Source organism: Lygodium microphyllum, chromosome 6, assembly GCF_053477565.2.
Source record: "Lygodium microphyllum isolate KBCC chromosome 6, Lygodium_microphyllum_v1.1.10, whole genome shotgun sequence".
NCBI classification, from domain to species: domain Eukaryota; kingdom Viridiplantae; phylum Streptophyta; class Polypodiopsida; order Schizaeales; family Lygodiaceae; genus Lygodium; species Lygodium microphyllum.
In genome coordinates, this window is record NC_141140.1 from 70,026,224 (window position 1) to 70,053,379 (window position 27,156).

The window sequence follows — 27,156 nt, forward strand, 5'->3', positions numbered from 1 at the left end:
GGTAATATATGATACTTCAGTAACCTGAAAAAAATCATAAAACACCTTGAAAAAGCACAAATGTTTTGAAATGATAGTACCGAAAAGAAATCAATGAAGCGTACGTATAAGGTACCTGATCAACTCGGTCACACTCGCATCGCTTCACCCGTATTTTGCTTGGACACTTAGGAGTGCAAGCAGTGTCTTCAGGCAAGATACTCGGAACCCATCATATAATGGTATAGAGTCTTCCTCTCTAAGCAGATCAGAAGTCTCGATATCCATGGGAATCAATGCATCGATCATTGCCTCCATCTCAGGCTCCAAGATTGTAGGTAAGTCTCGAAGGCTATCTGTCTCCTCTGGTATTGACAGTATAGATTGGGTAGTACCTTCCAGGTGGTGGATTGGCTCAGGTACTCCATCCATCACACGCCCACGAACTCTTCTAATTGGCCGCAAAATGTGCACTCCTCCTTGGGACGAGACGTCACCTCCCTGGATAGAAAATTTTCCAGCCACATCCAATCTTTTTGTATATGGTATTCAATTAGCTTGCGAGTACAATGCATGATTGATATTAACTTTTCTTATCGTGTGCTGAAAATCCAAGATCGCCTGATCAATGATCTCAGATTGAAACTCGCCGAAGCATCGTACGTGTTCTATAGACAATAGACGTTTTCGTCAAATGCTAGCTTACATTGAGAGCAAGGACATGGGACACGTTGATTAAGATACGCCTCACGATCTTGAACATCAAGACCTTCATCGTTTTCATTTTGTTTACGTTACGACAAACAATTTGTTTTTGTTATCATTCTTTTTTTCTTTCTTAAATTTTTTGAGAATGAATTTTCTCTCTTGTAACTTAGCAAAAATTAACGTATGTAAAGTCTCCATCCACCCACCCACAAATTAACGTATGTTGGCCATCTCGTGGCATTGCATCGGACCTCGCCACCACTCTCTCTTTGTTTTTTATCCATTCATTATCTCCTCTCCTTCCATCTCTCTCTCTTTTTCTCTTTCTTTATTAATATGTTGTATGTTTATTCTCTCTCTCTGGTTCATTCTTCTTTTCTCTCTTCCTTCCCCTCTCTTATTTTCTTTAACAAAACATATATATCTCTCCACTACTACAAGAACAACAACAACAACTACTACTACTACTATTACTACAACAACAACAAATAAGAAAAGGAAAAAAAAACTACTATTACTACTACTACTACAACAATAACAACAAATAAACAAGAAAACAAAAAACAATTACTACAACAACAACAACAACAACAAAAAACAAGAAAACCACTACTATTACTACAACCACGACTACGACGACTACAACTACAACCACGACTACGACTACAACTACGACCACGACCACGACTATGACCACGACCATGACCATGACCACAACTACAACTACGACCATGACCACGACCACAACTACAACTACGACCATGACCATGGCCACGACTATGACCACGACTATGACCATGACCACAACTACGACTACGACCATAACCACGACCACGACCACGACCATGACCATCACTACCACTACCACTATATATTTCCTCTCCCTCCCTCTCCCTCTCTTTCTCTCTTTTCCTATTATGTTTAATGTTTTTTCTCTCTCCTTTTCCTCTCTCATTTCCTTTTCTCTCTTCCTTTCCCTCTCTCATTTCCTCTCCCTCTCCCTCTTTCATTTCCTCTTCCTCCCTCACCCTCTCTTTCTCTCTTTCCCTATTATGTTTAATGTTTTTTCTCTCTCCTCTCCCTCTCTCATTTCCTTTTCTCTCTTCCTCTCCCTGTCTCATTTCCTCTCTCTCCCTCTCCCTCTCCCTCTCTTTCTCTCTTTCCCTATTAAGTTTAATGTTTTTTCCTTCCTCTCCCTCCCTCACCCTCTCCCTCTCTTTCTCTCTTTCTCTCCTCCTCTTCCTCTCTCTTTCCCTATCATGTTTAATGGTTCCCTCTCTTTCCTCTCCTCCCTGACCCTCTTCCTCTCCCTCCCTCTCCCTCTCTTTCTCTCTTTCCCTATTATGTTTAATGTTTTTTTCTCTTTCCTCTCCCTCTCTCATTTCCTTTTCTCTCTTCCTCTCCCTCTCTCATTTCTTCTCCCTCACTCTCCCTCTCTTTCTCCCTTTCCCTATTATGTTTAATGTTTTTTCTCTCTTCCTCTCCCTCTCTCTCTCATTTCCTCTCCCTCTTCCTCTCCCTCTCTCATTTCCTCTCCCTTCCTCTCCCTCTCCCTCTCCCTCTCTTTCTCTCTCATTTACTCTCCCTCTCTCAATACACATGAATTTTAACAAAAACAAGTAAAAGAGAAAGAGAAAACACAAAAACAAAGGAAGAAGGAACAATGCACTCAATGTAAAGGCTTGAAGAAGGATTTGGCGGCTCCTCTTCGCCCTCCATATACTTCCTCCTCTTCTTTGCGAATGGTGGCAGCGGTGATGAGAAGCTTTCATTCTCCCTCTTTCTCTCTTTCTCTCCATCTCCCTCTCAAATGCAAGATGTTTGCTCTCCCTTTCGCTCTCTCTTTCATGTATGCGTGCAAAATAATGCGCTCGGGTTTCGGCTCGCATTTTTTTTCGTCTAAGTACCGTTGCTATTTGTGTCGCTATATGCGACGCTAATAGCGACGCTGCTATTTTGCGTCGAAAACCACCGTCACTATATCTCCATATCCTTGTAGTGAGTTTTGAGAAGCTTTGAGCAAGAATCCATAGATGTCCTTGACTGCACCTAATAGGGTTTTAGAAACTCAAGAAAATGCAAAAGAGAATGAAAGAGACCCTGAATCTTGTTGGAAACTACCGTGAGATGATAGAGTAGGCCATTGAGGATGAGTGTGAGCTACTAGAGATATTGGTTTACCTAGATGTGATCAACACAAAATACACAAAAAATTACAGTGCTTAGCCCTAGGAGCAACTATGGAGTTTAATCACTCATTCCCTTGCTTGGAATGATGCTTGGGATGGTCAAAAAACTTTAACAATGTCAATTTGATATTTGGGAAAAGATGGAAGGAAGAATGGGCCAATCTCCTCCATGGAAGCTTGAGAGGAGCTTAAAAAGAAAGAGATAGAAAGATTATCCTTGAAAAGTAATAGTGACTGTATTCTCCACACTGACTCTTGTTACCACTATTTTAAGATAAATACCTTTAAAAATAGCTTGAAATGACCAAGGAGCTGCTAATTTTAGCCTTCCTTCCACCAAACTTGGTCCAAGACTCTATTAATGCTCCATGCACACTGTCCTTTTGGTCTATAGACATCTGGTCACTTCGTTGCTACTTCTTGTCTATGTTTATACCTGTGTACCCAAAAGTTTCTTTGATTTTTATGACTTAAAAGGGAGAACTAAATGAAATATGACTAACTGGATCAAGAACTTGAGAAGCTCTAATACCAATTATCAAGGAGAGGACTGGAGAGAAAAGTCTTCAAAAGAGAGAGAAGAATAGATACAAAAGAGAGTGATGAGGAGAGAAAAAGACTAGAAAAGGAGAGACAAAGATAGAAAGAGATAGAAGACAACCATGAAAGTAGAGAGAGAGAAAAGATGAATGAGACTTGTATTATGATAATGATGATCTTTAAAAAATCAAGTTTCTTACACCTTTTATACTAACCAATATAGTTGGTATTTTATTCCCATTATTTTATTTTTTCTCTCCTACAGCAGTAAATCTACGGTGAACTCATATCAAAAGCCACAAGGATTGATCAATAGATTGCTTGTTTTAGCACAAGATGATAAGATGCTTGATTTATTTTTAGGGACGTGTGCATATATAGTTGTTCCACTAAGAAGGAATATCTAAATAACATAACAAATATATATATATATATATATATATCCCATGGTAAATAAATAATATATTTAAATTTTATATCACCAACATGAACAACAATCGAGTGCACTATTCATAAAGAAATACATTATATTGCTATGGAGAAGGATGACCTTCAAGTAGCATTTATTAAGATGCAATCTCAAGGTGTCCTTGAATTGCTAGATGAGGATCAAGAAGTAGGTGCAAAGGTCATAGCAAACATTGAGAAGGTCATGCTTACATCTAAGGATCCCATGCCTCCTTTATCTAATGAACCACGAGAACTTGTAAAGTGTGATGATATTGAAATTGTTGAAGTAATTTAAGAGAATAAAGGAAAAAATGATTATAATAATAATAGTGATTATGAAAAATATGCCAAAGAGCAAGAGAAATATCTTGAAGATGAACATTAAACATTACAAAGTTATTCATGGTAATGTAAATGACTTAGATAAATTGGTAGATCTACATTACTTCACCCTTGCTATTGTAGATAAGAAGTCTTACAAAGATAGTTTAAAAAATCAAGAAAATAAAATAAAAACTCCATTGTTTAGATTTGTTATCTTTCACAATACACATAACGCTGGTAGTGTGACACTTGCTTTCAAAAATGAATTATAAAGAGCAGAATCTTTCATTTGATATAGTTTCTTTACTCTCTATTCAAAATAGTTTATAGTCTTGTATATTTTGACATTTTTTACATGCTAAAGCTAAGTATCTTTTTATGTAGGGAGAGAAGACCAATATTGACCGTGCACCTCAATTTTGATTGAAGGATTGTTTTGGGATTATCTATGTAGGATGATGGGATGAAGTAGAGAAGAAAAGAGTCGAAACACATGCAACTTAAACAAATACAGAGAACATCTTAAAGCATCGAGTCATTACAAGAAAACTAAAGCATGTGGATGGTAGTAAGTCTATGGTGAACTCATATCAAAAGCCACAAAGATTGATGAATAGATTGCTTGACTTATTTTTTCCACAAGGTGATTGGATGCTTGATTTATTTTCAAGGACAAGTGCATATATAGTTGTTCTACTAAGAAGGAATATTAAACAACATAACAAATATATATTTCATGGTAAATAAATAATATATTTAAATTTTATATCATAAATATTAACGACAATCACGTGTGCTATTCATTAAAGGAAGACATTATATTGTCATAGAGAAGGATGGCCTTCAAGTGACATTTACTAAGATGCGATTTCAAGGTGTGCTTGAATTGCTAGATGAGGATCAAAGAGTGGGTGAAAAGGTCATAGCAAATTTTGAGAAAGGTCATGCTTACATCTAAGAAGCCCATGCCCTCTCTATCTAACAAACCATGTAAACTTGTAAAGTGTGATGATATTGAATTTATTAAAGTAATTGAAAAGAGTAAAGAAGATGATGGTGATAATAATAATAGTGATGATGGAAAAAAGGCTAAAGAGCAAGTGCAATAGCTTGAAGATAAACAAGCATTAGATTTATAAGACAAGCTATTTATGTATTAGATCACTATAGGTATTGTAGATGAAAACAAATTTCACTTTTCTTGAAGTGAGATCTCTCAATCTATCATACTATTTTGTATATAGATCTCACTCAAGCATTCACCAAAATGTACTAGCTCACACTAGTATACTCAATAGTTTATGTTTGGAGATTATAGTTTCTACATATATTTTTAAATATAGAATGTTATGAAAAATAAAAATATATCTTTAATTGTGTAGCATACTAACTAGTACTTATAGATTTATTAACTCATACTTGGATTTAAAAAGTTTTGTTTTTATATTTTATTATATAAGATTCTTGTATAGATATTGACTTTTACTTGATAATCTAAAGTTTAACCTATTCAAAAACAAGTTGATGGTATATTTTTGAAATGATAGAATGTTAATTGTCTTTTTTATTGATCAAAGATATGAATTGATTGATAATTGTATGCTTTAGTAAATAACTATAAAAAGATCTTTCTTGTCAATTAAGCATCGAAGTTTTTTCACTAAATTTTTTTACGTCTCGTGATAATTATCATATACCATGTCTAATCAATCAAAAATACATTTATGCTATGTAAATTTTATGAGGTTAAGATGCTAGCTTTTCTATTTACAAATTCCTTTAAAATGATCTAATTTTTTTAAAAAAATCATTTTACCATAGTAGTTTTTATCTAAAAATGCACAAAATTTTTAGAAAGCTATATGTTCTTTTATTAAGTTTTTTGAGAGAATCCAAGGGAGTCTCCTTAGGGGACACATGCAACTTACCGAGAAGGTTTGCAACTATATTCAAAATAAACATGGTTGTAAAGTTCTATCTTTTGGCAAAGAAATGGAGATTGTGGCTATTTATGTAGCTTTGGAGAATATTCAATGTTTCTTTACATACACCAAGAGACACGATATCAATGAATTTCCTTTCAAGGGATTCTTCTTAACAAAAGATACGCTTGAACAGTTTTTAATGAGAATGTCTTTAATTTAAGAAAGTTTAATTTTTGAGGGACATCAATGATGGCATTTTTGAAAAAGGAGTTGAATTTGAGGTCTTACTATTACCTAAAGGAACTTTTAACAGCTCTTGAATATTCTTTATGAAAAATGCAATGCTTTGATGTGTACTAATGTCATTCATAGAGAAATGTCTATTGGAAAAAACTCTCAACTATTTGACACGTTTGAAGTTAGGAATGGGTACATATTTCAAATCAAGAAAGTATATGGTGCATGAATGAACACTATGTGGTTTCCCTTTAATAGTTGCACATCGAAACATTGAACAATGTCATTACCTTTAAATAATAGTTGCACATCGAAACATTGAACAATGTGATCACCTTTAAATAATACATGTGGAAGCTATTATCAAATTGGCAAAGTCCTAGCTCTTAGGGCTTCCTACAAGCTGATATTCATATACGCCTAATTTTTTTAAAATCAAATCCTAAAGAGAGAGAGAGAGAGAGAGAGAGAGAGAGATGCTATAGTCGGGGTCGCCATTGCGCTTTAAGTTTTGGTAGCTCTCTACGCTAGTATGAGCGAACTTTATTCGCCCACCACAGAGGCCAAAATATGCTTGGGGAGATCATTTTTATCCTTAACGATTGCTCATAATGCTGAATCGTTCAGTATTCGACGATATCGGATGGAAACTCGAGAAGATGGGGCTGCCAGGATGGACTGCAGTAATAGGGAGACCAGCTATGGCTAGCTGGTGGAACTGTGATAGGGAACGTCGCATCGAATACCACTTCACTGTAACGAGTATAAGCCTAAAACCATGCCCGACGCAGCTCCTTGGTTTAGAGAGAGTGGCATTGAACCGTAACTCGCATTTGACCACGCTGTTTAACAGATGCGATTGATAACGATCGCAGTTACGAAACTCCCTTGTCTGCTGATGGGTAACTGTGTACTGAACAACAAATAAAGGTGGCAGCTGTATACGATACACACTATCGCGCAACTGATAAAAATCTAAGAAGATTGGCGCCCCATCAGGTCAGTTTGTGTGTTTATAAATGAGCCAAGGCAGGGCGATAAGCAATTATAAGGAGAGAAGTGGAGGTGGAGTGATGAGAGTGCGAGGGGTGGTGGTGCTGCTGGCTCTAGTTCTTCTTCTTGCTCATTTGCTTATTATATAAGCAGGAGAATGGAGGTAGGGTACTGATACGATCAGCGGCTAGTGTATAATTAGTGAACGTGCGGGATGGATTCGTGTGTGCAGTTAAGCTTCTCTCTTTCTCTTTCCTCTTCTTCTTCGTTGTCTTCTAGTAGTTCATGGTTTTCGTGCCCCCTACGCAGTCGGCTGGTGAAAGGCTATCAGGATAAGAACAAGTGCACTGTTGATTGTAAGAGTAAAGCTATCCTGTGCTGTAGTACTGCTGCGGGACAAGAAGATGCGTCGCATCAACTTATCGCCCGTCGCCACGTGCTGTCCCTAGCAGCCTCCACGTCGACAGGGCTGCTGATGTGGACCAGTGCCGCCGCGTTGGCGGCGCCCGTCCAGCCGCCCGACCTCAAGCAATGCACCACCCCGATAGACCCGGGCAACGGCGCTGCCCGAGTCGAGTGCTGCCTGCCCGTCTCCGCCACCATCTCGGCCTATAAGGTGCCCGCCCAGCTGCCCGTGCGCATCCGGCAGCCCGCCCACAGAGCCAGCCCCGAGTACATCGCCAAGTACAACAAGGCGTACCAGCTCCTGAAGGCCCTGCCCGCCTCTGACCCCCGCAACTTCACCCACCAAGTCAACGTCCACTGCGCCTTCTGTGACTCCGCCTACGACGAGAAGGGCACCAAAATCGAGTATCAAGTCCACAATTCCTGGCTCTTTCTACCTTGGCATCGATGGTACGCACTGCTCGCATTTCTATCCCATTCGCTGGTTTGCATATACAGATCGAGCATTCAACGTGTTTTACTAGCTTTACATAATTATAACCTGATACACCGTCTATGCATGAACATTCGAGGACCGAAATCGAGGTACTGCAGGTTTCATAACGAGGATTAGAATTGCTCGAAAAGAGAACATGGCGTTGGCTCAAGGGACGCGCATACAACCAATTGCACAGCTTCAGTTTTGCATGCATTCATCCAGAAACAACCACGCAGTCAATCACACAACTCCAATCCAGCATCATTCATCAACATCAAGTTTACATGTTCCAATGTTTCATTCATCTACATAACATCCACATTGAAAGCTTCATGTCGTTCAAATGGGCATTCGACGGTTTCAAGTTGTGTGCAACCGACCGATGCGTTTTTGGAACTAGTGCGTATTGGTGGTCAACGCATAGTGAGTCCTTTGCTTACAGTAGATTCCCAGTCACATTTGTAGTTACAAAGGTACTCCTTGAGAGTATGGGGACCAATTGCTTGGAATTAGGTAGTATTCTAGAGATTAGCTTTGGGCGTGTCTTCGTGCACCTACTTCCTTCATAGCATGCTTCTTAGCCTACTTCAAAAGCTAGTCAATGATGTGCTCTGTTTTATGACAGGGTTGCTTCTTACTAAAGTAAATGGTTTAAGGTAGTTAGGCAAAGCATAAGAAGGAGGCTAGCCAAGCACAAGGATCATAATTGATATAACGATCGATCAGAGCCTTTGACAATAATGTTATCTATATCTCCAGTGCCTTGGACAACAATGTTATATATGTAAGGGATCTCTAATGCCTTGGACAATAATTTGATATATGTAAGGTATCTCTACTGTCTTGGACAATAATGTTAGATATATACATAAGGGATCTCTAATGCCTTGGACAATAATGTTATATACGTAAGGTCTCTATACTGCCTTTGACAATAATGTTAGATATATACATATTAAGGTATCTCTACTTCCACGAGCGAATACTGGGGAGTGTGCTGAAGGACCCAAGCTTCGCGCTGCCGTTCTGGAACTGGGACGCAGCGACGGGGAACACGATGCCGCCCATGTACATGGATGCAAGGTCGCAGCTCTACGACAAGAACCGAAATCCGGCACACGCGCCGCCCAAGGTGGTGGACCTCAATTACAATCTGGTGGAGAGCGGCGCCAGCGCCGCGGCGCAGCAAACGGCCAACAATAGCACCATGTACCGCCAGCTTGTCAGCGCCGCCAAGACGCCCGCCCTCTTCTTCGGGGAGGCCTACAGACATGGTGGGCCCGCCAGCCCTGGCCCCGGCTCCCTCGAGAACGTCCCGCACGGCACCGTCCACACCTGGACTGGCAACCCCGCCAATCCCAACGATGAGGACATGGGTTCTCTCTACTCCGCCTCACGTGACCCCCTCTTCTACGCCCACCATGCCAACCTCGACCGCCTCTGGGACACCTGGAAGTCCCTGGGTGGTCGCCGCCGCGACCTCTCCGACCTCGACTGGCTAGATGCCACCTTCCTCTTCTACGACGAGAATGCCCGCCTCGTCCGCGTCGCCGTCCGGGACGCCCTCGAGACCACCAAGCTCGGGTACCGCTACGAGGACGTGCCTAATTCCTGGCTCAAGGCCAAGCCCGCGTCTTCGCTCAAGGCCAAGGTCAACGCCAAAGCAGCCACCACCGCCGCCACCGCCACCGCCACCGCTGCAGTCGTCCCAGGTGCTGCTCCAGCTAGGCATGGCTGCCGCTATGGTCGCTTTTGACGTGTTTTTTCCATGTCGTGGGGAAAGGGGCAGCATCTTGCCTTAGTGTTTAAGACAATGAGCTTCTGCGACGGAAGGATTGTATACCTAGGTAGATAAGGTTGAGGGTAAGAGGCCGCTGGCCACGGCCTGCGTAAGAGGCCCGAAGCCAGCCGAACCCTTGCCCCCAACCATACCTTGTTAGGTGTACAACCCCTCCCTCACAAAAGCTCAGTATGTTGTCTTAATATGAAATATGAGAATGTAATCCCTCCCTTCCAGAAGCTCAGGATGTTAGTGTGATTTATAATGTGATCAGAATTATAGTCGGTTAGTATAGAAGCTCACAATGTTTTGTAATTTACAATGTGAGAAATTATAATAGAAATTTGTTTAAATGTCATTGTGTAACACTTCTGCAGGATTTAAAGACGAAGATCCAGCTCTGTTGCCTGTCGCCGCTGCTGTACTCACACTCAAAGGAGAAGGTCCAGCTATGGCTGCACCTGGCGCCACAGGAAATGGACAAGCAATCAAGGAGTTCAAGGACCTAGTTTCCAACACCCTCGACTCCGGCCCTATCACCGTGCTCGTCAAGAGACCCAAGAAGGTTAAGGCAGCAGACTTCGAAGAGGAGATCTTAGTGCTGGAAGGGGTGCAGGTTCCGACTGATGAGAAGGTGAAGTTCGACATATATATCAATCTTCCGACCGAGCTCATTACTACCAAGGTCAACACGGACAGCTCGGATATAATCGGGTGCGACGTGTCTGAGTACGCGGGCTCTTTCTACAACGTCCCCCACCTGGGTATGAAAGCGAGCGACCACCATGGCCGGCGCCTGCGCAAGTACAACTTCCGCCTGGGCATCGGCGATGTCCTGCAAGAGCTCGACGCCGAACAAGACGATAGCTTCAGCCTCACCATCATCCCTCGGTCCCGCAACTCCATCCCTATCGCAATCGACCAGATCAAGCTTCAATACGAGTAACAGATCCCCTCTCTGAGCCTCTGATCACACAGTTACATGATCGGGATTCCTCCACGTAGATGTAGGTGCAATCCTCTAAACAACTGATTAGCCATCAAAAGTCGCATTGTCTCGACTCTCCCACACTATGTATATATATATATATACATAAAACAAGCTAGACCAAGCCTAGAGACCTTGGTAAGCTGGCTGCAACCCATCTTTCGGTACGAAGATCATTAAGTGATCAAAATACACTTTCAAAATCTAACTTAAACCGAGGAAGAAGAAACGCTCTTGTAAGTTGTCTCACTCCACCATATATCCTAGTAGTAACCATTTATTATCGTCCTCTCTATCCAAGTCGTTCAAGTTGTGGCATGATTGCCTTCCGGCTTATGTTAAATTCACATTAATGAAATATTTTGTATCTTACAATCAATATCTTTGCTCTATATCTAACTATTCAAATGCATGTTTCAATTGGATAAGTTGATCCTCAACAAGCCTTAAAAGTCTAAGTAGTAGTCATGATTTCATACATGGTTCTCAATCACGGTTATTATGAAACATGCTACACTTTGAACATCGTCACTTCTTTCTATTCATATTATCATTTTGGGGACATATTGCCTCTCAAAACATGCTTGCTTAGTATATCTATACTAAACAAATTTTGGGTTCTCTAAATCAAGAAGTTTCCTATTATAGTACAACTTTAGGAGGTATGATAAAGTTTAGGAAATAATTCCAAATAATGATTATAAGTCAGATTAACATAAGATGGACATTGATGGAAGAAATCTCCTAGACTAAGTTCAGAGGCAATATTACCATGGTATTGCTTGTGCTAGACTAACAAGGAAAACATTGCCCACCTATTTTAGAGATGCCTTGAAGTAAGGCCCGTCTTGAGAGAAAGACTCGAAGGGCATGGAGAATGCATGCCTACATAGTCAAACCACCATGATATAGATGTTGATGCATGACAAGGGAAGATGAATGAAAGATACATGAGGATAATTTGGAGTATGATTAGGCCCTTAATGGTTGTTTAATCATGCACAATTTCTATCAATGTAAATATTTACAACATCATAGGTGGTGCATCATGGATCATGGGACCTTAATCTTGAGATACATTTGGTACACTAGGAATGTTGTGAGGATAGGTCACCTTAGAGGGATTAATATAACTTTTATCATTAAAAACTAGATAAACAATAATAGAATTAAATCTAGCATATTAACGTATGAACCTCACAAGCTTCAACATTTGACTCTCATTTTTACTATGAAGTTGGATTCATAGCTTGATTTGATACAATTAAAGCTAAATCTAGACCAAGAACATAAATATGGAGAAAACATTCCTTTATCATTCAATCACGAGGAACCCTTGCATGTTTTTCTATATCCTACCCAAAAGAATCAAAGTATAGAATTTTCAATGCACAACAAACATAAAACAATAAAGCAAGATTTGTTATGTCAAACCCTAGTGAGTACTTAAAAAAATCTTAGAACAAAAAGACAATGTAACGTGAGGATGCATAAATGATTTGTTTTACTAGATGCACAAGTGTATTTATGAAGTATATGGTAAAGAAAAACAAGAATAATATTTATCGATAAGTAGGATAAGATGTAGAAAGATAGATGCTATGATGTATCCCATCAAAATCCTTTCAAATTGATTCTCATAATCATTTCTTGAGCATGAATTTATTACAAGGGTTCAAGATTTTTAAATTGTTGGTTTTCCCATCATGTTCATGAAGGTAGGAAAATGAGAATTTTAGCTCTATAGTTAAGAACTTTAGCATTGCACAGAAGTAGGGATGTCTTTCAATAGTTACCTCCTATTCTTCTCCATGTTATTGAGTACCTTGTGGCATCATTTACTTTCATAATTAACAACAAACATTTAGGCTTTTATTTAAGATATTTTCACAAAATTTCCAAATGTCCTTTTATATTAGGTAGATACTACTATTTCTTCATTTTGTAGAGCCTTTGCAATCAAAACTTCCCCCAAATTCTCAAAATATGTTGTTATACTATGATATGCACATTTTTTGTATAAAACTATCCTCAATCTATTTACTATTGTAAATATGTTGTCTAGCTAGACATGTCAAAATGTTAAGGTCACTTTATATAGCACATATATTGCAACAAATTTGAACCAACATAGTTTCAAAGACACTTGATCTAGATAAACAATGATGCATACATTATCTCATATTCACCATCCTTGTAATTGTTGAATAATTGGATTGTCAAAATATTGACATAAAAGGCTCTCCAATGTCTTATAACAGCACTAAAATATAGCCAAATATGAAATTTCCCTTGACCTTCAAATATGAATATGTAAATGGTATGCCAAAGAATTAAAAATTCCATGTATTAGATATATGGCATCAAAAGGTTAGATCTAATATGATAACAAGAATCCTAATTAAGCTTGTGTACATATATAAATACATACAAGTGACAAATATATTTAAAATTGAAGTAAATGGTATGCTATAACTAAAATGGCATCCTTTTATATGCTAAAATATTTTAATGAGTATTATTGTTCTATACAATGGTCTATTCTTCTATGTAATATTTCCACCACGCAATAAAAGTTAGTTGGTTAGTTCGAAAGTTAGTTAGTCAAATAATAAGTTAGTAAGATTACTAACTAAAGACTAACTAAGGTAAAAACTAACTAACATTAATAACTAATAATTTTTATTTAATTAAAAATATTTTATTTAGAAAAATTGAGAGTCGTAAATCCGATATTTTTCTCGCATTGACAAGGACCGTAGCCACCCTTCACGTAAGTTACAACGTGAACGAGACTTATGAGCTATATTAACCACTAGTATTAATGTGTATAGTTTGGATGGTCCAAAAAATATTAGATTTTGGGCAAAACTAGCATTTTCTAGATATTTTAGATATTATCCTAAAAAGATATGGAGATTTCTAGAACTGAATGTCATTTAAAAGAAAAGACAAGTGATGTGTTAGTTAGCATGGAGATTTTATAAAAAGAAAAAAATAAAGAGAGAGATTTGTGAAATCGCGTGCGCCGCAATTGCAGTCTACAAGCAGAAAAGAGCACTTCGAACAGAGAAAAGAAGAAGGGGTAAACTAAGAGCTTTCTAAACAAGTGTCTTGCAATTTTACCCTCCTTTTGGAGCCAATGGAACCATCAGATTTATGATCTGAGCATCAGATCACTGATCTTTCCAAGATCCCCCTCCACAAAGAGCTCCACTTCGCAGCCACAAGCCCTCTTCTCTAATTCACTATAAATATGAGGCATGGGAAAGCACAAGGGAGCATAAGGAGACCCCGAGAGGCTGCGAGAGAGAGGTAGAGAGAAGGATACCCCTCCAAGAGATTGTAAGGAAGAGCTTGAAAGAGAGCTTGAGAGAGAGAGAGAGAGAAGAGCTACCCCAAGAGAATGCAAAATTCCCTCTATCTTAATCCTCGACTTAACCATCTTCTCTTACGCTCTCCCACCTTGAATCTATTCCACCTTCTTAATCTCTTGAGTCTACTTATGGACGATGGCCCCTAAGCGAAGAATGTCACGTACGGATGGTAATCCCATAACCAACAACAAAGCTTCAGACAAAGGCATCACTGTCAATCCAACTGCGGTTCTGGTCATAAGTAATGTATTTCCAAATTGATAGATGCTTGTTTTGATTCTCGTATGAGATACGTTGGGCCCATACTATGATGCACGAGTATAGATCATTTCATCTCACATATTTGTAAGATGGAGATTGTGAAGTGCATATATTAAAGAAAGTTAACTACACCTAGTTGCATGTGATAGAGCAATTACAAGGAAGAATTAGTCAAGGGTTATGAAGGATATAGTCATTAAAAGAACAACATTAAAAGATTGTGCATACAAGCGCTAGGTTAAAGCATAGTCAAGGGTTATAAATAGCATAATTGCTTAAAGAATATGACATTGAGAATCATGAATAGAAAATATTAGTTTAAAGTTTAAATACTTTAAAAGTACTTAGCCTAAGAGCCCAAACATTAAGAAGAACTAGATTCTAGCTCAATGCAAGGCATGTTGGAGTCTAATTACTTGAGATCATCTTGCACTTATATTATCAAATATTTACACGTTATGCCTATAACATGTTTTGATATATGAGGATAATTTCCTATTTTCCTCATGACTTGACTAAGAGCTTATACAAGAAATTAATCATAAGGGTTAAAAATAAGATGTCTTGAGATTCGTCGGATAACGATGAAATTTTCCAATCCAAATTCAGGGTTGGGTTATCAATTAAGGTAAGTGACCTATAGAACTTACATCATGAATAGTGTTTGAACCCTTAACATATGCCCTAGCCGAGGGAAGGAAGTGTTAAGAAACATTTTTGCATAGTATATTGCTCTTAGATCCCAAGGGGAAGAGCAAATATATGATGGAAATGTTATATCGTATATTCTTGCATTGTTTGGAAAGAATGCAATTGGTTTTTTGTTGGTTGATCGAACAACATCCTAAATGCTTTTACATTCAATTGGTTGTTAGTTTGTTATTTGGATGATTATTCTAAGTGCTTGTGATTTATGGTAAATTCATGGCAAGGGTCTGTGATGACAAGTTGCCATGGGGATAAAGGAATGTTTTCCTAGAAAATGATATTAGGACTGAATGCCTTGTTTGTGCTTAATTCTTAAAGGACTTAATTAAGGAAGGATATTTTGCACGGGTGGATCACCTCCATGATCACACCGCAGATTAACCTAAAGAGGGCACTGCTTGATTCATGGGCCAAAGGTTGAGTGGTGAAAAGGCCAACCACGAGAATGATATTTCGCTCCTAGACATCTTGTGGGTCAATTGAAGCTCTGGACACCCCTTGCTAGGTCTAGAATGGAGTTGAAGACCTCTGTGGCCCCCAACATTTGGGCATGTTGGGAGATCCTATTCTAGATAAAGGATTGAATTTGTGGTGCCATGAGATTTGGACCAGTTACTTTTGCAAGGCAGAAGAGATACTTCTGTTGGACAGAAGGGATACATAATTTCTCTTGTATGGACGGGAGACAAAGATTAACTTGAAGATAAGTTAAGGAACTTGTTTGTCAATAGGTTGCTTGCTCTGTTTTCGTGTCTGTGCTATAAGTTATGCGAATGAACCATGTTCTCTAAAAGCCTTAATTAATGAAGCTAACTTTAAGTGTCACACATAAATATGGTAGGACCTAATTAGAAAATTAAAGCTATTAAGGGAAGCAGGTGGGTGGAACCCCTGACGGGTCCATCCTACAGCAAGGTGGTTCCAGAGAACTAGGAGGCTTCTCATAAGATTTTACCGACATCCGATGACCCTTAGGAATTGTTAGATTAGAACCCTGATTGATGCTATTTTAGGGGACAGGAATGGGACTATGCCCTACGGACAGAGAGGTTGAGTAGTGCATCCCTCTCGTTTCCCATTCTCTTTGAACCAAGTGCGGTATGGGTCTGCTTCGGCTTGGGTATCTCTGTGTAAAGTAGGATGTCCAAGATCTGACGCTAGAATGCTGTTAGGAGACCTTGGCCACTAGTTCGGTGGGGTCACTCATGAATATATGTATATATAACGTGAGTTTAAAATAAGGGGTTTTTAAAATACTATTTTTATACATTTTTTACATATAGAAGGGTATCACATAAAGGGTTTACTTACAAATTGAATAGAAAAGGGTTGTGTTTTATTGAAGAAAAATTCACAAATTAGGATATTTATAAATAGGCCATGAACGCACGTTATATAGAGAATATATATATATATAGTGAACCCCCCGAGGCCACTAGGAGCCCAAATTTCAAGTCGATCCTAGTGGATTCAACCGTGAATGTTCCAATGCGAGGCAGATTTGGGAAACCCTAGGCGACAAAACCCAGAATATTCCATGGGATTGCCGGACAGCGACGCTTACATTCGTTTCTCGATAGACCACTAAAAGCGTGCCTAGACAGCCAATGGGCGGGCACCTCACATTCTAATTCCATGTCATACTAACTAGTTGAGCATCTAAGTGGGAAAATTGTTGTGTTCCACACTAAAATTGGGTGTCATTTATATGACAAAACATTTAATGTGAAAAAAAATGTAAAAGTACACATATTGTAATATACCTATAGATTTTTTTTTAAAGGGTTAAAATCAACTTTCTAGACTAGAAAAACTTTATCATACTATAAATATAGTCAATAATAGAGACAACCTAAGATTAAGCTTCTCAAAAGTTTTAGGTCAACTCGGAGTGTGTTGGTAAAATCTTTAGTATCAATTTGTTACTATATATGTTGGAAATAACATTTGAATAAGACTTTGATATTCAATGATGCATTTACCACAAAATATTTTGATATGTGTAAAAAACATTATTGAGGCATATATCAACCAATGCAAGGAAAAAGAAAAGTAGGAATCTAGCCCCTTATAGGGCCACATTCCTACTATCCATGTTTGCTATCATGTCAAATATGGAACGATATTTAAACCCATATAAAACCTAATCAAAACATGTAAACATTATTGTTATTTATCACAAAAAATTCAAACAAGTTACTTAGCATTTGTATAAGACAATGAACATAGAAGTGAGCATTGAGAATGAAGGTATTATGAAAATAGAAGTGATACAACAATAGCAAATGAATATGTCTAAATTTGAATGTTATAAACATAAGGGGGAATATGACTAAATCTATGTAGGAAATTATGAATTATAATGGTATAATTGAATATATTTAAGTATACGAACTAGAAAATCGATGAGATTCCTAATCGAGGATCTCATCCTTGTGTAATCCCTCCTCCACCCAATGCTACAATAAGAAATAGACACACATTATAGGAAATGTTGAATGAAGCAATAAAATGCAAGTATGTTAGTACATAATAGCAAACCACCTCTCCTCCTTGCACTTGTAGCCTCACCATAAGTGGTGAAATCCCATGTTGTGCCAAATACTCCTTTAGCTTGGTCACCAAATGACTAGCGTATTGATATTAGGAAAATAGTGGATACACATAATAAATATTAACTAAAATAGATAGAATAGTAAAATAAAACTTTAGAATCTAACCCTAGAACAATAAAAATTTGGAGAATCAAATATACAATGTCTATGCTGAAGGAGGCCCAACCAGTGCTCCCAAGATATGATAACTATAGGTAGGACAATCACTAATGGAAAGGATGGCTACAATGCTCTATCCACCTATGACCCAATTGAGGCTAGCTTGATGAGGCATGGCATTGGTGGGCATGAGAGCTAGGATTTGGATGAGAGTAGGGGATAAGACCTTGATCCAAGTTAGTAGTAGGTGGCAAACGCTAGAGGTAAGTTTAATGTCACTTCCTCGAGTGTGAGGGTGGGTGAAGGTAGCCAAGAGTTTATCCTAGAAAGAGGCCCCAATGGCCCAATGGATGGAGGGACCAAATGGTATGTTGATGGGGCGCATCCAGCCTATGATGTGAAGGGGATGGGGCTCCACTTAGCTAAGGGCCATTTCCATTATGGTGATGTTGGTAAGTGTGAGGAAGATGAGAGACGAAAGGAAGAGAGGAGAGAAGAGAGATATGAGACACCGGAAGTGGAACCCCAGAAGTGTGTCAACTGAGCACACATGATAGGAATATATAGAGGGGACCTAGGGTGCTATATATAGACAGACTATATACAGCTAACGCCCCCACTCAAATAAAGGTCCCTTACTATGGATGAAAAAACCCTTGGGGACTCAAGGGAAAAACCCACAGCTCTATATAGGCCTACCGTTATATTAATATTCAAAATATAAAATTACAAAGTTGAACTTACAAGAGCCTATTCATAGGCATCAAAGGAGCTACATCACTTGTGAATTACAACATCAACAGAGAAGGAGCTACATCACTCATGAATTACAACAGCCTATTCAGAGGCATCAAAAGAGCTTTATCACTCCTAAATATACAACATGTGAAATACGGATAAGCGACATCATTGCAAAATATAAAATCTCCAAGAAATTCCTTCAACTGAACTTGGGATGTAAGCAGTATATCTCTCACATCAAAACTTAAAGAAAAACGTTACAGTGACACTAGAACAACACAAGGTCTATAGAGACAGTTCGCAACACCGCTCTATAGACCACATAACACATGTGGGGCCCCATGAACAGAATCTAAATAAAACAATTTGTCATCAGGTGGAATATAGACGCTCATCAGCTCGAAAGAATATAAATGAAATAATGTGTCATCAGCTGGAATATAGACCCTTATCAGCTGGAAAGAATATAAATGAAACAATGTATCATCAGCTAGAATATAGACGCTATGGAATAACGAACAAGGACGATCATCATGAAGCATGACAATATCAACATCCAAAAGTAATGTTGATGTGGAAATGTAAAGAGAGAGAGAGAGAGAGAGAGAGAGAGAGAGAGAGAGAGAGAGAGAGAGAGAGAGAGAGAGGAAGCTTATCTACTAAGTGGCTCTCGTAAGCTACCAGGTTTCTAAACAACCTCTGTGTATCATCTTGGCCTGAGGAGGTCCACCCTCCTTTCAAATCGCTTTCGTTTCACTTGTTGGGGTCCAATCACAGCAGGAAAACGATTGCAGTAGGGTGATGACAATACATATCATCTCATTATTATACATATCATTAAGTCAAGTAAAGCTCGAGATGCTATCCTCAAATCAACCTTTACCAAATTAGATACCCCTTGCAACAAGCAAACTTCTTGCCTTGGTATCTAGCAAAATTTCCTCAAAAACTGCACTTGTAGTAAGTTTGTTCCAAAATCATTCTTGGCCTCTATACCCTTGAACCATACTCAACTCGCTATTGATCCCCCTCACCAACGAGAGGTGCAGAAGAACTTTAGTATCCAACAAGTCCCCTGAAAATTAACACTGGGCATTTCATTTCATACTCAATATTTTCCCTTGAATATGAGTTTGGAGCTGTTCCACCAAGTATTCTTTCAACTCCTTTTGAATTTTCCGTCTTAGAATGTCAATGAGCTCCAAACTCATATTCAAGGGAAAATATTGAGTATGAAATGAGATGCCTAGTGTTAATTTTCAGGGGACCTGTTGGATACTGAAGTTCTTCTGCACCTCTAGTTGGTGAGGGGGATCAACAGCAAGTTGAGTATGGTTCAAGGGTATAGAGGCCAAGAATGATTTTGGAACAAACTTACTACAAGTGTAGTTTCTGAGTAAATTTTGCTAGATACATAGGCAAGAGGTTTGCTTGTTGCAAGGGGTATCTAATTTGGTAAAGGTTGATTTGAGGATAGCATCTCGAGCTTTACTCGACTTAATGATATGCATAATAATGAGATGATATGTATTGTCATCACCCTACTGCAATCGTTTTCCTGCTGTGATTGGACCCCAACAAGTGAAGCAGGAGCGATTTGAAAGGAGGGTGGACCTCCTCAGGCTGAGATGATACAAAGAGGTTGTTTAGAAACCTGGTAGCTTACGAGAGCCACTTAGTAGATAAGCTTCCTCTTTCTCTCTCTCTCTCTCTCTCTCTCTCTCTCTCTCTCTCTACATTTCCACATCAAGATTACTTTTGGATGTTGATATTGCCATGCTTCATGATGATCGTCCTCGTTTGTTATTCCATAGCATCTATATTCTAGCTGATGATACATTGTTTCGTTTATATTCTTTCCAACTAATGAGGGTCTATATTCCAGCTGATGACACATTATTTCGTTTATATTCTTTCGAGCTGATGAGCGTCTATATTCTAGCTGATGACAAATTGTTTTATTTATATTCTGTCCATGGGGCCCCACATGTGTTATGTGGTCTATAGAGTGGCGTCGCGAACCGTCTCTATAGACCTTGTGTTGTTATAATGTCACTGTAACGTTTTTCTTTAAGTTTTGATGTGATAGATATACTGCTTACATCCCAAGCTCTGATACCATGTTGGTAACTGCGAGGAAGACGAGAGACGAAAGGAAGAGAGGAGAGAAGAGAGATATGAGACACAGGAAGTGGAACCCCAGAAGTGTGTCAACTGAGCACACATGATAGGAATATATAGAGGGGACCTGGGGTGCTATATATAGACAGACTATATATAGCTAACTGGTGAGATAGTATTGTTGCCTCCGCAAGGGTTGTAGCCAGTAGCTATAAGAACTTGAGGAGTGGCAACCAAGAGTGCACTAGCTCTATACGTTGTGCTTCAATTACTCTAACTTTGCACATGAATTCAGTTGTGACAAAGGCCCCTATGCAGTCTAAATAAATAGCTATGTGGTCTTGAGGTCCATGCCAACTATGAAGCATTCTATCACCTTATTAGTCATGCACTATTTATAAGTATAGTAGCAACCTATATAAACATAAAAACCATTACATTTAGTTTTTATACTATCTATCTCTCCCTTTCTTACTCTCGTATATTTAGGACTATTACATTGTTGACATCATCATTCTTGATGTCACCAAAACATCTAGGAGAAACATGTTTGGTCTTGTCTACCTTGCATTTACATCTAACCTATCTTAAGGTACCCATACCATACTCATTAGCATCTCATCTATCCTAGTTGGACTAGCCTATGATTATATCTAGTCTATCCACTACCCATCTGAGCTTACCATGTACTTAAGCTTATCTACACATAGACAAGTTTCCCTACATTTGAGTTTCCATAATATGAAGAATATTACCTACACTTAATCCTACCAAACCTACACTATGACAACAAATCCAAACCTAAGTTGATTGTTGTATGTAGGTCAAGAACATGTAGGCAAGATTTATTTAATACAATAAGCTTGCATTTAGTCTAATAAAAAATCAAGTGAGCTTGCTTACTTGACTTGACCTACAATTCACTCATCTTGTTTGCTTAGCTTGGCTCAAGCCTCTTTACTTGACATTGAATTCAATATTATTATCTCTTTCTCTAACTAAATGTGTATGTTTGATCTTAACACAAGTAGACTTACTTTCTTACACTTGATTTAAGCTTGCATACTCAAGCTTGTTAACCAAGCTTACCTACCCTTAGCTAGCAAGCTTACCTAAGCCTATTTGATGTGAGCATAATTGAGAGAAGCTAGGAGCGATTCTAAAAGCATGAAAAGTATGGAGGGAAGGTAGTCCTACCTTAGTATTTTTATTAGCTTTATTCTCCTTCTCTCCCTACACCTACTACACCAGAAGAACCCACTTTTTCACCTACCTTATCTACTTGTTAAAGAGCATTTATCTACTTATTTTCACATTTCCACCTATGTTATCACTAGTTAAGGAGTGCCTACCACTATCACCCACCACTACTTGTTGTAATACGTTTATAAAGGCATCTCATTCTCATGATTTATCGAGACCAAAAACGGGCCCGACACTAGCTCTCTAGCACTAGTCGGATCTCCAAGACATAGAAGACACCCCACATGGCCTCGCGGCCAAGAGCATCTAAGGGACACACTACACTAAACTCTAATATCAATCTTGTGTTTCTAATAGGACACAATACAACGTTTGCCTTTCCCTACTCCTTAGAGGGAGATCCCATACACATTGGTAAAATCGCATACATAGGAGGCAACCTTCTGGCTAAGTGTTGTGGCCTCATTGTAGCTCTCCTACACCTCAGGGATTGGCCCCTTGATGCATTGCTCCAAACATAAAGAACGTTTAACGTACAAACTCCACTCTTTTATATATTGAATGATCCATGAATTGATATTTCCTCACTAAACTTAATCCAAGGAACCGCCCATTTATCCTACAGCCTAAGAATCCTCACACACTCCACGTTGGTCATTTATTTAGCAATCAAGTGCTATGCATCTAGGTTTTGTACCATGTGGCATGTAAAATGCAAAAGTGTATGACCATTTTGCAAAACCATTTATGATTAGAAATTAGCCACATGGTGTGCAAAGACAATCCTTTAATAATCTTTAGTATGCGTTATTGCTGTGTTGCTATAGACTAGCATTGAGTTTCCTCGTGCTACTGGTCTCTTTAAATTTAAATTTTTATCGGCCTATATGCTATGCAAAAACCAAATGAATCATGATTGGATGTATTTCCAACAATCGCTCACTTTTACAATCTCTTTTTTCCCTAATCGTTTAGGTTTTGCAACATTGCGTAGGTTTAATCTTCATTTGTATGTCATTTTTCATATGGAAAGTGATAAAAATGCACTAAAACATTAAAAAAAGACTAAACTAGGACTTAATTCTCATTCCTCAGTCTTGTTAAACATTCACAAATATTAAGCATTTTTTCTTAATTTTTAAAGCACAAAAATTTATTTTTTAATTATTTTTTCTACTTTTCTTTATTTATTTATTCATAAAAATAGAGTATTTTCTAATCTATGATTCTTAAACGATTATGATAGTCAAAAGATAGTTTTTATTAGCATTTTATCCCATGTGAATTTCATTTTCTCACACGAAGCCAACAAAATCTTCATTTTTCCTCTAAAAATACACTTTTCGGGTTGTAATTTAATTATTACAACTAAGTATCAGTACGGTTCTAGATTTGTTTTATGTGTAGCCCTCAATCATGATGCAAACAAGATTGAAACAAAATTTTGTTCCATGTGCACACCAGTTCAACCTCAAAAGAAGCAAATTTTCTTTATAAAAATGAAGCATACTGCTTATTCGCGTGTTGCAAGTTTTTTGATAATTAATATGGGGAGCCAATAGACCAACCATCAATCATTCTTCAGTGTTGAACACCTTCCCTTAGCCTCCTCTTGATCTTGGAGCAATCCGATCACCGTCGGACAAGCATCCTTTAGTCCCTCTTTTTCTTGATTTCCTTCGTGTGAATCACCATTTGGAAGAGAGAGAGAGAGGAAAGAGAAAGACTAGATTTCAATATTCTAATGTGGTCAGCCATTGGACAGGTGAAGGCAGGCATTGGAGAGCATAGAAGTTCTTCCTCTCGATGGTGGCATTGATTGCTATGGGTATATAGACCCTGTGGTATGCCTTATAGCCCCCCCCCCCCCCCCCCAAACCCTTGTTTGTTTCAGTATGGAGGGGGGAGGTCCCAACGGTCACCCCCCTTCACCTAAAGACCATTTACAACAACAAAAATTTTATCCTCCACCTCGAGAATCGCCATTTCACTGTCCGACGGCCTCTGATTAATGATATAAAAAATTTTGCATGACCGTCTTGAGGTCCCCCATTGCCCGTCACCTCCTGAAGTTTGATCCAAAACCTGGAAATATTATGAAAATTCTACAACCTTCACTCGGTGTGTCTTCAAGCTACCCTTGTCGCACCTGCCACCTTCCAATTTTCTCTTGAAATTTGGGTTTTTTGGCAAATTTTGAGCACTTTTCAAGGTCGAAAATCCACCGCTCGTTGACGACCATAGGATAGGGCGACTTAGCTTATCAAATCCCACAAATTAATCTACACATAACCATAACCACAAAGAGCATCAAGCTAATACAAAATAGATACACAATAAAACACATCACAACTTCCATGCTACCCCTGACAAAACCAAGGTATGAAATCCACGAGTAGGTCTAGCATAATCTCACAGAAAGCCCAAAGTTAGTCACTATCTGACTGCTCCAACACGGTCAAGCTAAAAAGAACTATCAGAGGTCTTCCTAGGTGGTGCTTTGAACTACCTACCTAACTAAAGACAACTCAACTAGGAGCTTCCACTAGGCATGGACTCCTATAGCTCGATTAAGAAATATTATCTTTTAGCACACTCTTCTTTTAGGCCTTTATTTTTTCATACTCAGGTGTGTAAAAAGGAGGGAGCTAAGTGTAGTGACCCAAGGAGAACAGGGCATTGGCCTCAGGTCCTATCTCAATACCCAAGAACCTACCAAGCCCTTGCAAGGTGACACTTAATCATTTTATGATGCTCACTTTTATTTTTGCTCCAACCTTCTCTTAGTTTTATTATTTTAGCTAGATGCCACTCCTAGGAAGACAAGGCATCGGCCTAGGTGTGACTCTAATTCCCCAGGAACCTACTAGGCCTTTGCAAGGCAATAAGCACAGCTGAAGGACTTTTCTTTCTCTTTGTTTTTCTATTTTTATAGGGGTTAGAATCCCTTTTTGCACACCTTCGTATATTTTTATTCTTCAGCTATTCAAGATTTTTCTTCTTTGCATATATTTGTTAGCAGGCTTTGCTAACTGTCTCACAACTAACATAAACTCCAAGAACGGTTGCCTAGCAGGTCAACAGAACAAGGTCATTACGAGTGTCTTTTGAAATAGGTCTTTCAGTGCCTTTGTAGGAGGCAACAACTACTCAGACCTCCCATAGACATACCTAACCTAGACCTAGGACTTCATGCATTGATTGCTGGTTCCCACCAAGTGAAAAGAAATTTACCCCTACATACATATAGAACATTATCTACTTAAGGGAAAAACTTGGAATGGGGACAAAAACACCTAGAATGGCCACAAGAAGCTCCTCCATAGCAAAGGCTCCCTCTAGTGACTTTGTCAATTACTTGTGTGATGCAATTACTAAAACAAAAAACCATTAAATGCACTTGCACCAAATAGACATATGGCCCTCTTGGCCTAAGAAAATAACATAGTTCACTCCTAACAAAACTGTTCCTCATGGCCTAAAGAAATAAGACATTTAAACTCGACAAAACTAGCCCTCTTGGCCTAATGGAAATCAAGCAAACCAGCTCATATATATCCCCCCTTGTAAAATCTTATTAATATACGACAAGATGTTCCATCCCAAGGAGGAAATAGGGCTCGTGTCCTAAACTAAATGCATCAATTTGTGCCCCATACCTCCAACCAAGCCTTGAACTAGTCATCATATTCTTCATGGTCATGAGCATCGTGTGACCTTGAAGGACCCACTTCTTGGTCAACAACCACATTTTCTCCTTTACGTCCATGCTATAAGCTTGTTCCAAGATTAGGCACTGCATTTTCCCCTTCATTATGTGCATTTTCAGAATGCGTGCATCTTCATCGCTTGATCCCATCTCATTATAAGAAGACCTAGTTGATGTAAATGCTCAGCTGCACACAATTTCAGCACTAGAGCAACACTTCTAACCTTCAAGCAGGTGCCTCAAGCCCACCAAGTCAAGGGAATTAATTCCTAGCAACGAAACCATGAAACCAATCTTCCTCCTCTCTCACAATGGCAAGACTAGACTTCCACCATCCCCAAAGACATTTTTCTCACTTGCATGGGCAAGTTTTCCCAAGTGACACCCTTCTAATCCCATTTTTCAGCACTATCCAACTTATTAAATATATATAAAAAATATCCCCGTCCTCGGTATTAGCGTCGCTAGAAAACCGTTGCTATTTGCATCACTATTTAGCGACGCAGATACCGACGCTAATACCAACAAAAATAGCGACAGTTACAGAGAATTTCCGACGCTAATACTGACGATTGCAGAATAATTTTTTGACGCTGATACCAACGGTTGCAGAGAATAAATTTATAAGAGACAATTCCTACTGTCAAAGAAGTTAGACAATCAATCCCAAATAATTACAAGACTTTGCAAACAAGTACTTTCATGACATTAATTAACAGAAATGTGCACTGCATTGATAAAGAAAATAACAAAACTTAAATTGAGAAGTACTACTGCGACAAAGAAAATATGGAGTCATGCTACAACATAGAAGTCCGAATCATATATACTTTGCTATTACATATGGAGGATAGAGGCCATAATTCCATACATAATACAATATGGGGAGTAATCCTATGTAGCCTAATCTGCTCTCTACGACTCATCCGCATCAGAAAACTCCTCTCACTGTAGTGGCATATCGAAGGGAGTCTGCAATAGCAAATGCATATATAATTGTGAGTATCAAATACAAACTGACATATAATGACAGATTTCTCAAATTAGGAATGATATTTATTACTACTTACCGGTCCTCCGCGAGCATAGAGCTTCTCGATCAGGGCACTCAAACCATGCTTCTCCCCGTATGTCACCTCCAGTGCAGTCGGGTCACGATTCGTAAAACCTTGCTGTGGCACACAAACATTGAAAAACAACGTACTTGAGATTCATGTTTGAAATACATACATAAACATGAATGTCATTAAACTAGAGTACGCTACCCTATTAATACTTACAAAATCTGCCACGAATATTGTGTGGCCGCCGCTACCAAGGTGATGC

The 27,156-nt window shown here is 38.7% G+C and overlaps 1 protein-coding gene across 2 annotated transcripts; it reads left to right on the top strand.

Annotated features, from left to right (window-relative positions):
• Positions 1 to 7,001: 7,001 nt before the first annotated feature.
• On the top strand, positions 7,002 to 11,388 carry LOC148034663 (polyphenol oxidase I, chloroplastic-like). Of its 2 annotated transcripts, XM_087679614.1 has the most exons (4): positions 8,062 to 8,651; positions 8,854 to 9,012; positions 9,189 to 9,940; positions 10,386 to 11,388. In XM_087679614.1, exons 2-4 carry the CDS (start codon positions 8,969 to 8,971, stop codon positions 10,952 to 10,954), a joined length of 1,365 nt encoding a protein of 454 aa, XP_087535740.1. In that variant the 5' UTR covers positions 8,062 to 8,651; positions 8,854 to 8,968; the 3' UTR covers positions 10,955 to 11,388. The 2 variants fall into 2 exon arrangements, with proteins under 2 accessions (XP_087535739.1, XP_087535740.1); XM_087679613.1 differs by lacking the exon at positions 8,854 to 9,012 and having other exon boundaries at positions 7,002 to 8,200.
• Positions 11,389 to 27,156: the final 15,768 nt, after the last annotated feature.